The sequence below is a fragment of the Narcine bancroftii genome, chromosome 6, assembly GCF_036971445.1.
Source record: "Narcine bancroftii isolate sNarBan1 chromosome 6, sNarBan1.hap1, whole genome shotgun sequence".
Classification (NCBI taxonomy): Eukaryota; Metazoa; Chordata; class Chondrichthyes; order Torpediniformes; family Narcinidae; genus Narcine; species Narcine bancroftii.
In genome coordinates, this window is record NC_091474.1 from 180,632,243 (window position 1) to 180,645,794 (window position 13,552).

The 13,552-nt window shown below is 37.4% G+C and overlaps 1 protein-coding gene across 4 annotated transcripts in view; it reads right to left on the reverse strand.

The window, feature by feature from the left end:
• Positions 1-13,552, reverse strand: part of man1a1 (mannosidase, alpha, class 1A, member 1) — a 541,635-nt gene that overhangs the window by 307,787 nt on the left and 220,296 nt on the right. For all 4 annotated transcript variants that reach the window (XM_069886857.1, XM_069886856.1, XM_069886854.1 and 1 more), the window contains exon 3: positions 9,508-9,623. In XM_069886857.1, the coding sequence (XP_069742958.1) occupies positions 9,508-9,623 (116 nt within the window). The remainder of the gene's footprint in view (positions 1-9,507; positions 9,624-13,552) is intronic.

The following is a 13,552-nucleotide window of genomic DNA, read 5'->3' on the forward strand; positions in this document are numbered from 1 at the left end:
TAAAGCAAACAATGAGGGGGATAATGGACATCCCTGCCTAGTTGACCTACTTAATTTAAATTGGTTTGATACATATCCATTTACTGTTGCCTTCGCCAATGGTCCATTATATAATGCTTTAATCCAATTAATATATTTTTCTGGTAGATTGAACCTCTATAATACTTTGAATAAATAATTCCATTCTACACTGTCAAAGGCTTTTTCTGCATCTAAAGCAACAGCCACTGTTGGCATCTTATTTCCTTGAACTGCATGAATAAAATTAATAAATTTATAGACATTATCTGCCTTTTGTCTTTTCTTAATAAATCCAGTTTGATCTTATTTTACTATTTTTGGTACACAGTCATCCAATCTCTTTGCTAATAATTTTGCTATTATCTTATAATCTGAATTAAGTAGAGATATTGGTCTGTATGATGCTGGTATAAGTGTACCCTTCCCCATCTTTGGATTTACTGTAATTATTGCTGTCTTACATGAATCTGGCAAGGTTGGTGTTTCTTCTATCTGGTTCATTACTTCCAGGAGAGGAGGAATTAATAACTCTTTAAATGTTTTATAAAACTCTATATCCTCTCCAGGTGTTTTATTGTTCGGCAGCTTTTTTAATATATCCTGTACTTCCTCTATTTCAAATGATTTTATCAGTTTGTTTTGTTCCTCTTCTTGCAATTTCGGCAGTTCAATTTTAGCTAAAAACTCTTCTATTTTATCATCTTCCCCCTCATTCTCAGTTTGGCATAATTGTTCATAAAATTCCTTCAAGTTCTTATTAATCTCCATTGGATTATATGTAATTTGTTTGTCCTTTTTCCTTGATGTCAATTCAGTTCTTTTAGCTTGTTCTGTTTTAAGTTGCCAGGTTAATATTTTGTGTGTTTTTTTCTTCTAGTTCATAATACTTTTGCTTTATTTTCATTATGTTCTTCTCTACCATATACGTTTGTAATGTTTTGTATTTTATTTTTTTGTCCGCCTATTCTCTTCTTTTTGTTGCATCATCCCTTGTTGCTAGTTCCTTTTCTGTACTTACTATCTCCTTTCCAACTGTTCTATTTCGCGATTGTAGTCCTTTTTCATCTTAGTTACATAACTTATTATCTGCCCTCTAATGAAGGCTTTCCTTGCATCCCATAATATAAATTTGTCTTTCACTGATTCTGTTTTTATTTCAAAGTACGTTTTAATTTGGTGTTCAATAAACTCTCTAAATTCCTGCCTTTTGAGTAGCATGGAGTTTAACCTTCATCTCTATGTTCTTGGTGGGATGTCCTCCAGTTCTATTGCTAATAACGGGTGAATGATCAGATAGCAATCTATCTTTATATTCAGTTTTCCTAATTCTCCCATGAATATGAGCCAACAACAAAAACATAATCCTTGAGTATGTTTTATGCCTACTCGAATAATATGTGTATTCCTTCTCTCTTGGGTGCTGCCTCCTCCATATATCCATAAGTTTCATTTCCTGCATTGATTTAACCATAAATATGGCCACTTTATTCTTTTTGCTAGTCTTTTGTCCAGTTTTATCTAACATTGTATACAAATTAAGGTTAAAATCCCTTCCTATCAATATATTCCCTTGCGTATCTATAATCTTAAAAAAAAAATAACCTGCATAAACTTTTGATCCTCTTCATTAGGTACATATATATTGAGCAAATTCCAAAATTCTGAATATATCTGACACTTTATCATTACATACTCCCGGCTGGATCTATTATTTCCTCCTCTATTTTGCTTGGTACATTTTTATTAATTAATATAGCTACACCTTTAGCTTTTGAATTATATGATGCTGCCACTATGTGCCCTACCCAGTTTCTCTTTAATTTGTTATGTTCCCCTTCAGTTAGATGCAATTCCTGCACAAATGCTGTCTATTTTTTTTATTTTTTCAGTAAATTTAATAGCCTCTTCTGTTTAATTTGGTTAGGTATTCCATTAATATTTATAGTTATATAATTCAACGTGGCCATCTCATATCCTGTTTACACCTCATTTCCACTTCCTCACCACCACCATCCACCTTTTCCCCATTTTCATCTCTCAGTTTTCCCTTTTTAAACTCAATGTACGACAACACATTCAAAACATAAAATACTTCAACAACTCTCACATCCAATATTCCCTTAGCCCCAAATGCCCCCCCCCCCCTCTCTGAGTTGCCCATTATCCCTTGCCGGAAAACCACATCTCCCCTCTCCATTTGGATTGCGAACCCGCTCGCAAGCATCAACTGATTTCGCAATGATGCTTATTCTCTCCCTCCCAACCCCCCCAGAAAAGACTTTTTTTAACACATATAACAAAGTTCACCCTCTCTTTTGTCCCCCTTGCTTCCTTTCTTCCCTTCTCTTTCCCTTCTTTAGTTCTTACATATACATTATTTTATTGCCCTTCTTCATTCTTGTTACAACCCTTCATCTCTCCTTCTGTCCTGCAGGCATTCTGTAAATTCTCTTGCTTCCTCTGGATCCGAGAACAGTCTGTTTTGCTCCCCAGGGATAAATATTTTAAGCAGAACTGGATGTCTTAACATAAATTTATAACCTTTTTTCCATAGGATTGATTTTGCTGTATAAACTCCTTCCTTCAAAACTTATGTCTGGGTAAAAAAATTATTTTTTGACTCTTGTATTCCAATGGTTTATTGTCTTCTCTAATTTTATTCCTTGCCCACTCCAGTATATTTTCTCTTGACATATGTCTCAAAAATTTTACTAAAACGGATCTTGGTTTTTTTATGTGTCTGTGGTTTCGGAGCTAGTGTTCTGTGTGCCCTTTCTATTTCCATTCCTTCCTGTATTTCTGTAATTCCCAGGACCTTTGGGATCCATTCTTTTATAAATTCCTTCATATCTGTGCCTTCTTTATCTTCCTTTAGGCCCACTACTTTTATGTTGTTTCGCCTACTATAATTTTCCAACATATCAATTTTCTGAGTTAACAACTCTTGTGACTCTAACTTTTTTTATCACTTTCTTCCAATTTTCTTCTTAAGTCATTCACTTCCATTTCTACAGCCGTTTCTCATTCTTCCACATTTTCTAATCTTTTCCATATTTCTGTCATGACCTTTATAATTTTTTCTTCTGTACTTTTAATTTTTCTTTTCATTTCACTAAATTCTAATGTCAACCATTCTTTTATTGCTCTCATTTGTTCTTGTGAAAAAAACTTTATCTATATTCTGTCCATCTGTTTTACCTTCTATTTCTCTGTGCAGATCTTGGTCTTCTTCTTCCTCTTCTTCTCTGTCTGTACCTGTGTTTGTGTCTTCTTCTTTTCTTCCTTGTATCTGTGTCTCTTCTGACTTTCCTGATGAATTGCATGTCTCACTTCTTCTTGCTTGACTTCTTCTTGTTTGGTTTCTTGCTGTTGGTCCTCTTCTGGGCTACTCATCTGTTGGGCTTCCTGTTGCTGCTCTTCATTCCTTTCACTCCCTTTCCTGTCACTTTCCTCTTCTTCCAGCTGAGACCCCTGGTGTCGTGCATCCCTCAGCTGGTTGCGTTGTGTTTGCCCGCTCCTCGGCTTGTCGGAGTTCTCCTTCTCCTTAGTAAGCGCACTGTGCACTTTTGTTTGGCTCAGAGAGCCATTTTTGCTGTCCAGCGGTCGGGGGGGGGGGTCGCGACTCTGCGGGGTCGTCACCAACCTTGGAGAATGGGCTCTCTTACCCACGACGGCTCCCTGTTTCTTCATGCAGGTAAGGCCTTCTCCTTTCTCTTCTGGCGTCTTTTCTTTTTTTTCCCGTTGTTTTTACTTTTTCCTTCTTAGGAGCCATTTTCTTTATTTTCTCTACAACTTTATATTTTATTTGTTATGTTTTGTATTTCTTGAACTTTGTCATTCCTTCACTTTATTTCTTCTTTTCTGGAAAGGGCTGGTATTCCCCTACCGGCCACTACTCCATCACGTAACTCCTCGAATATCGTTTATTTAAGAAAATATTTGACTTATGTACTTTACCCCTAACCTTAACTGCATTGTTCAGTGGTTTGGAAACTCGCTGTTTTGCCCACAACCCTAATCCAGGGGTTCCCCTCCATATAAACTGCCATTGTTCAGTGGTTTGGAAACTCACTGGTCTGCCGCATCGGAGCAGAGACAAGAAAAAACAGATTCCCGTCAATGCAGGGAGCCTGATCACAGTGGGAACAACAATAATTTTCAAAACACCCATTTAACTCTCTCTATTCTACAGCTCAGAGCTTATATTTCAAACATTTTAAACCAGTCTTGCAAAGTATTATGAGATGGTTTAAATAACAACTTTGAAGTTGCATATTTAAAACTGCGGATCAAAAAGAGTCTTGTACAGCATACTTTCTCGTGACGCTGACTCAACCACCCTCGAACTGGAAGTTGACGACATACTACTTCTGGCTGTCTTGTCGGTTTGTAAGTACAAGTTGTTTGTAAATGAATGTTTTTATCCTGGGGACTGCCTGTATATATGTGACTACCTAGTCACTGCCAATTGCAAATTAACACTGTGCTGTGGGATAGGATCATTCAGGAAACAAAAATGGTGCTAAAATGCAGAAGATAAAACCATTATATACAAGTACAAATGGCTGACTCTCCCGCAACCCTACAACCCAATGTAGAAATCCTCCTCATTTATCACTCCCGCCCATTGTCAAAGATATGTTTCTTGTGTCCCTTCAAATGCTGCTGTAACCAATAGCAGAATCTTAAAGAAAACTCGCATCAAGCATGAGAGTAGGTAAAGGTACTGTTGCAACCATTAAAAATGATTTAAAAAGCATCCAACTTAATACAAACTAAGTGTGAGGTGATCACATTGAACTTACAGCACCAGAGCTGGCCAATCAATTGTTAAAGCTCCATAGAGGAATCATCTCATAGAGTACCACCAGAATGCCTTATTGTTTTCTCCTACACATACTCATCTAGCTACCCATGAAATACATCACCACCAAATCAGTCAAATATTTTTTGTTGTGGGGAGTTAGTAACTGAAAGCAGGACAATAAAAAAAACAACAGCAAGAATAATATTACAAATATATTTACGCCTGTGGAATATAAAAAGCAGATTTGGGAATACAGCTGCAGGGCATATTAAAGGCAGCACTTCAAGTTACACAATAACTCTAACCACCCACAACTTATTCCCATCAATCTCTCTCCATTCTTTAGCTGAGTAAAAATATCAAAGCTCGACTCCACTATTGTCTATCCAGTGTCGCCAAATTATCTCTCACTGCAACTCTCCATCCTACACTCCACATCATTACTTCTGGGGTCCCCCAATCTACCTGTGTATTAGTCCAATCCCATTCTTTCAACCATAACTTTCCTCATCCACAAAATACAGGAATGAGTTTTCATCCAAACATTTATCCTCAAGAAGGAATAAAAGACTTAAAAATAATTTGCAGCTATTGTAATTCTCATGGAGAGTTTCATTATAGTCTCCATCCAGGAAGCATACTTTCATCTCCTTGACCTGACAAGAAAATTCCAGACATGCACATTAAAGTTTAACAATTGAAAAAAGAGAGAGGCATTATTCCATGTTGCAAAATTAATTAGTATTCCATGAAGGCAACTTACTTGAAAGGAAAGAGCACCAAAGAGAAATTAAACAGGAATACAAAACCATGGGAGGAACAGACTGGGTAAATACAATCTTTTTGCCCAGACAAGGGGAAATCAGTAACCATAGGATATACATTTATCCATCTTGTTACCGATTTCCCCATTATTGTCACGTAATACTACATTTAGAATGTAATATGCATGAAATTCTTTAATTTTGTCTACTGTAAGGAAGACAGAGAGTCGCTACTTTGTCCATCGCCCCTTACAGAAATGAGGCCCCAACAAGAAACAAACTCATGGCGCCTGGTTTACAAGACCAATGCTCTAACCCCTGAGCTATCGAAGCATCCATCTTACGCAAATTACTACAACATATTGTACATTACGGAGAGGGGGGGAAATTTAACAGGAACCTAAAGGGAAGTTTTTTTTTGACAGAGGGAGATGAGTGTGTGGAATGGACTTCCAAAGGAAGTGGCTTAGGCAAATATTATTGTAAAATTTAAGAAAAAAAATGGTCTGATACATGGACAGGTTTCAAGGGATATGGACTAAAAGTAGGCAAGGTGGACTCATGGGCATGAGCAAGTTAGGCCGAAGGGTCTGTTTCCATGCTGACCCTATGGAACTACTTTATAATTAGATCTGGTTAACTGCTTTATTTTAATATTTCAGCTTTTAACAACTCACATAAAAGAAGACTTGAAAAGATTTTTTCTAATACTTTTAGTTTGACATTATATAATGGTTTTGCATGGTATCCTTTGCTATCATTTATGCAGATAACTTTTCAAACTCATTATGCCCTTCTTTAAAACAAGTGATTTAAACAGTTTTGTCAATCAGAAGCCATCACTATGCAATGGGTTATAATATGATCGATTTGTGTAACATAGAAACTTGAAAAGAACATAAAAACTTATTTTCCAGTCTTTCATGACATCAGCTCCATCTCTAAAAATAAATAAGAATTGTTATTGTGACTACCTGCAAAACATGCATTGGACTGATAGTTTTAGAAAATTAAAGTGAATAAACAAAAATTCTAAAAGTAATGAAAGGATGGGAAATTATATTATGGACTTCATAAAATTACCTCCAATTCATCTGCTTTTATGGCTGAACTTGGTAAATTGTGTTTGCTTGTTTTCTTAAAGAGTGCCTGGTACAATAAATAATATTTATTCATGGAACAGTTTGATTCATTTAATTGTATTCACCACAGGCTTTATGTTAATTACTGTTAAATTATTGTTTGAGGTTGGGAATCCCCAGTTGTGCTTTGAACCTAAGGCCCAATTTAAAGTGATAGTTTTTGATAAAAACAAATACAACTTGCTTGTACATTTAAACTAAATGTAGTCACTGAAATAATTATCTGACTAAAGTATTAATCTTGGAACCATATAAACAGACTTTTTCCTATATTATTTTCTTATAGACCTTTATTTGCTTAAGGGGAATTCAGTATAGCCTTTCAATCTGAACAAAGATGCTCTAATGCTCTAAAGTCTGAAGCAAGATTAATGAATATTTAATACATTTTAGATTTGTAACTTGACTGTTTACATGGTAATGTAATTGTTCTTTTTATACACAGAAAATGAGGTAGCATTGTATAAATGTAGGATTTGCAAACTAACACAGAGCACAAGCTAGTCACATTAGATCTTTGCTTGCAGCCCAGTGAGTTTCAAAGCAGGTCAGACATCAAATTTGAACTAATTTAAAAATCGATTAAAACTTTTTAAAAAAAGGACACAGCTTCAATAATTAGAAATTACATTAAGCTCATTCAGATCCCCCTGCTCTGGTTGCAATGATACCTGGTCAAATACAGCCTTAAAAGAAATTGAGAAAATTGCAGATACATTTAGATTCTCTTTGGACTTCTAAACTTTTTGCACTCAAGAATCATGTTTTGGAATGCTACCAATGCTACTCCTCAAGAGAGGGAACAAAGAGATCCATTGAAGACAAAATTGTCAGCCATCAATGTGGGAAAGTTACTGAGGTTTATCAGACACACTGAGCACTTCCACAGTTATTAAAGAAATCTTAGAAGTTCACGAATAAAAGGAGTAAAGCTATCCAGTCCATTCCTCCATTTCAACTGTTGGTCTGATTTAAGGTTAAAGCAATTCATGTGCAAATTGAATCCTATGGACTGGGAGCATGAGCTGCTTGCTCACTGCCCCCCTACCCCACATCTTATTCAATCTGTTCAGGGAGCTGTGCCTGTCAAAGAAAGCCTGAGCGATGGGAGGGAGTGAGTGTGCGACAGGAGGGAGAGAAAGTGATGGGAGGGAGGCAGAGAGGGAAAGAGAGGCGGGTAGGAAGGAGGGAAAGTGAGCGGCAGTGACAGTGACTCTGGAAAGTATGGTGAGTAGTTTGAAAGCATTTCTTCTGTCACCATCTTGGAAAATGGTGGCACCAAAATTTACCTTTGTATATAGGGCCCGGGGTGGTTTTTTAGACTTTTTTTGGGGGGAAGGGGGGAAAGGGGCATGTTATATGCCATCAATACGGTACTTTGAGAAACAATATTGCAGGGCAAAATGAAGCACATGAATGAGGTTACAGAGTACTAACAAGCACATGACAAGATAGGGCTTCTTTCAGGGAAAATCTTGTTTGACAAACTTATTGGAATTCTTTGAAAAAGTGACAAGCAGGCTGGATAAAGGAGATGCAGTGGATGTAGGGTATTTGAATTTTCAGAAGGCCTTTGACAAGGTGCCACATAGCAAGATAAGAGACCACGATACAACAGGAAACATATCATAGGGGTAGAGCATTGGCTGATTGGCAGGAAGCAGAGATTCGGAACACAGGGTTCATATGCTGGTTGACTGTCAGTTGCTGGTGGTGTTCCATAGAGGTCAGTGTTGGGGCCGCTTCTTTTTATGTTGTACATCAATGATTTGGATGATGGAATGAATGGCTTTGTGGCCAAGTTTGCAGATGATATGAAGGTAGTTGGAGGGATAGGTCATGTTGAGGGAATAGGGAGGCTCCAAAAGGACTTAGACATTTTAAGAGAATGGGCAAAGTCGTGGTAAATGAAATACAATGTAGGAAAGTTTACGGTCATGCACTTTTGTAGAAAAAAATAAACAGGCAGACTATTTTCTTAATGGGGAGAAAATTGAAAATTCCCAAATACAAAGGGATTTGGGACCCCTCGTGCAGGATAAGTCCATGGAAAAGAAGGGAAATGCAATACTGACATGTATTTCAAGAGGAATAGAATATAAGAGCAGAGGTGTGATGTTGAGACTTCATAAGGCTCTGATGAGACCTCATCTGAAATATTGTGAGAAGTTTTAGGTTCCATTTCAGAAAAGATGTGCTTGAGTACAGTTTACACTACCAATAAGTAGAAATTCTGCTTGCCCCGCAGTAAATAAAGGATCTCAAGGTTGTATGCAATGTATATGCCCTGACAATAAATTTGAACTTGAAATTGAGTGTAAGAACCAGAGATCTCACCACTGTTTATAAATACAAATACATTCATTAATGATGCACAGAAAAGTGTTAAATTTGGCACCAAAGGTGCACCAGGTTCTGTTGAAAGCTTGTACAATAAAGCTTGCCATCAAAAAACATCCATCTTTCAGGGTCGTCTTGCTTAATTCAGCCATCATTATAGTTTACACATCTCTTGCTCCTGAAGGAGCATTCAAATCTGTGTACACCTCAAAATGCAGTGACCAATGGATTACTTCAACTTAAACAAAAATAATGTTTATTAAGTATCCATCCACAGTAGTCTGGTTACAACACCCCATATCTTCCACTGTGTTCATTTATCTGTGCACACTGCATTTGCTTTTGCAGTCAAAAAACATCACATAAGCTCTCTGGACATAGTCACTTACTTCATCTGGAAGCACAAAACTTTTTTTGTCTTAGAAATACTTACCACATTGAAGTCAAGATTTTTTTCAACCCATTCCTTTCCTTCTTTGAACTCATCGTGCATTCCCATAATGTAGAGGGTATCGAGGGCATCCACTATTGTCGCTCCTTGAATGTTACCTACAAACCAAAATACAAACTTATTGAAGTTTTCTCTCATGTCTCAAGGACACTGACAGATCATTTCTCTGAAAATGAAAAAGTGAGAAACAATAGTCTTTCCTGCAAATCATACAATGTTCCCAGGATTCCATGCCAATTGAAAATATCAAGACATAAGTAATACAGATGAGAGGAAATCTTTCACCTTATTTTTGTAGAAACCTTTAGAATAGAAATGGCAATTCACACATAGTTCTCATTTTCTTGATTTTTTTTTGTGCAACACGTTTGTTATTAAGTATTACACCTGTGCTTTCTAAATCCCTTCCAGCGTATGTATCAATTAAAAAAATCAAAACTCCTATGGCTACATAAAATTTGGATTTTGATTTTTGTAAATATTTAATTTGTATGTAAATCTGATTCAAGATGACACTTGTGTTCAATTCTTTATTTTTAGTCATAATATTGAATAAGCATTGCAACATAGGTCTTCCATATAATCCTTTTATAATTATGTTAAATCGTTTCATCTCATGAACAATAGTTTTGTATCATCTTTGCCTGCCTATTATGTCATCTGTTCAGAAAATTAATTAAATAATTTTACCGTATGCTCACCCAAACCAACCTGTCAAGACATAAAGTAAAACAGCAAATGCGCGATTGTACTGCAATGCAGAAAAGTTTTGGGAAACAGAAGGTTATGCAGCATTGATAGGAAGTAAAGGGTAACAAATGTTTTGGGACTTAACAATAGCTGTGTTTATACTAAGGACACCTCGCATCACCTCGAATCACCGCGATTTTTTGTCGCTCGCTTCACCGCGCATTTTTGGACTATCTGAACTGTTTCTACCGAGCGATGAATACGCGGTGATGCGGGGCGATGCGAGGTGATGCAGGGCGACGCGAGGTGATGCAGGGTGATGCGAGGTGACCAGAAAGCCCGATGAACAATTGAAAACCGCGGGTGAAAAATCGCGACTTCCGGTGAGTCACCTGCGGTGTTTCCACTGCGAGGTCGTCCCTCGCATCACCCTGCATCGACCACCTCAAAAGTAGGACACCAGAGCACCTCGAATCGCCGCACATCGGCCACAACCGGATGTGTTTCCAGTGCGGCCAGATTCGAGGTGTCATCGCGCATCACCTCGCATCACCGTGCTCTTCCCGGCTCACTAGAAACACCCCCATTGAAACCTTGATCAGAAGAGGCCCAATGCGCAGTCACCAATCACAAGTCCAATCAAATTCAGCACTGACAACTGTTTAATTAATATTTCACATTTTACTCGTGTTTCTATAAATGGCTGGCTGAGAAGTTACCTCATGTTCATGCGCAACTACCATAAAAGAAGTGATCAATATCATTCCCAACAATGACATTGAGACTTCCAATCCAACTCAACTGCAGACTCTAAACACATCATGCACTATTTCCTACCAATTCCATTAACCATCCTGCAACAAATTAAGGGATGGTACTAATGACAGTATAAGGCAGAACCTCCCAACTCAGGTCCCTGAGATAAAGTGTAACAAATGTGGAATGAATTCCAGCAGCTCATTCTTGTACTCTTTTTGAAAGAAGTGATTTCCTATTGCTCATGTTGTTAAAGTTCCTCTCACAAATGGAGCATGTTCACAACTTTTTATTCAACCCAATACTGAATACTCACAAGATTATTGTAAACGTTCCAGAGAATGATTTGCAGAATTACGCGGAAAAAATGGAGTAAAAAGACTAACATACTCATATTACTCTGGACCAGTACAGACTCCATGAGCTGAGGAACTTCCTTCTCTGCTATAATAATTTGAAACAACAAAATCAAGTCAAAAATCAATATCCATGCATAAATTTCTGAAGAACATTTCCTAGTTTTATATTTGCTAAGCATTTGCACAAGATGTAAAATTGGTGCTTCTTTAATTTGATTCAAGTGTTGAAAGAAAACTACATTCATTGTTAAAAGAAATGTTAAAAATTGACTGGGGTGGATCTGAAATTAAAGGAAACAATAAATCAGAAGAAGGAACTCTGAAAATCTTTTCCATTTACAGTCGAACAAATTGACAGCTGACTCAGCTTTCAATGTCATGCTTTTCAAAATCTCTCTTAAAAAGATTTAGAAAATAAATCAAATACATTCTGATGCTACAAAGTAAAAGCCAAAAACTTCTACAATGAGAGGGATTCAAATATGCCATCCTCATAAATGAAAGTGTTCACTTCCCAGCCAAATTATGCACATAAAATGTCTTACCATGATGTGATTGATGTGAATAAGCATACTATGCTTCCACTCTGATGAATGAAGAGTCACTATTTGAAGATTTCATTTGCATAATTTTTTGGGAAAAAAATATTGGTCATTTTCATCTTGATTAAGTCATTGAAAACTGAAACATTCTAAACTCTCTTTAGACTGTCATTATTACTACTACTACAAGTAGAAGAAACAAGTGCAAAAGAAACAACTGTAAAAAAAAACATTTTAGAAAGTTTGTTTCACTCTTTGGATGTGGGTGTCTTACAAATCCAGCAATGATTTCCTATCTATAATTGTCCAAGAAAGTTAAAATGAGCCTCCTTTCCAAACCATTGCAGGGATGTGGTGCAATATTCCCACAATGATGTTGGACATTTCACATTGCCGATCACATATGGATGAAATAGATCATTTACCGGGTCCATATCTGGGAATCGCGCTGTGTGAAACGTCCCAATCTAGCAGGGCGAGTTAACTTCAACCAGTCCCTGACATGTGGTGGGGGAAGGTGTCAGAGCTTGGCCATGTTAACTCATTAATTGCCTTCTGGTGGTGTGAAAGCACATTATCACCACTGGAGGCAGGCCCCCCCCCCCCCCACTTAAAATGCCAGGTTGCCAATTAAGCATGGTGCAGTGGGGAAGGCTCTGAGTGCTGAATGCTGAGTAAGTTTACCCACTTTCTAGGAGAGATGGCAGTGTGAAAAGGGCAGTCAAAGAAATGGCACAAATTTTCAAATCGAATAGTGAGCAACAAACAGTAAAATCAAGAGGAAACATTAAATCCCACTTGTTCAGTCCACTATTTAAAAAAAAATCAGTTAATCTTTCACTTTACACCATTTCTCTGCATTCATTCCATTTCCCTTGATTCCTATAATATCCAAAAATGTATCAATTAAGGTTGAATTTGTTGAGATGGAAGGAATGTAAAGCATCTTAGTGTCATTGGAATTTCATTATCCAAGTAGGTGCAAATTATTCTATAAGAATCACAGAATTTCGCTTGGACTGCAGGTCTTGCAATATAGGGAGTGGGAAGTTGAACTGGGACTTCTCACTGGAGTGTAGGAGACATTATGCTGGCTGATTAAATCATGAGAGCCAGAGGTAAGATGAATGGTCATAGACTTTATATCCCCCATGGTAAGGAAATCTAATTTGGAGGGTATAGATTTCAGGTGAGAGGGGAAAGATTTAAAGGGATCCTGAGAGGAATCTTTTCCACATAAAAGATAATGGGAATATGGAACACTGCTAAAGGATGTGATAGAAGCAGGTACAATTGTGGCACTTGCGGATATTTGAATGGTTGCATGCATGGGAAAGGATGGGGTTATATGATCTGAGTGCAGGCAAATATGACTAACTTGGATAGATGACTTTGTTGACATGGACAAGTTGAGCTGAAGGGCCTTTGCTTTTTTTCCACAAAATCCCCATATCTGACTTCATTCAATGGAGGTGAAAGTCAATAAACATTGAGGAGAACTCTTCACTCTCCTCATATAAACTGTTCTTCCTTCTGCCATCTGGTAGGAGGTACCGAAGCACTCGGGCCCTTACATCCAGATTGGGCAACAGTTTTCTTCCCCCATGCCATCAGGCTCCTGAAAGCCTAGAACACACATGTCAAACTCAGGCCCGCGGGCCAAATTTGGCCCGTGATATA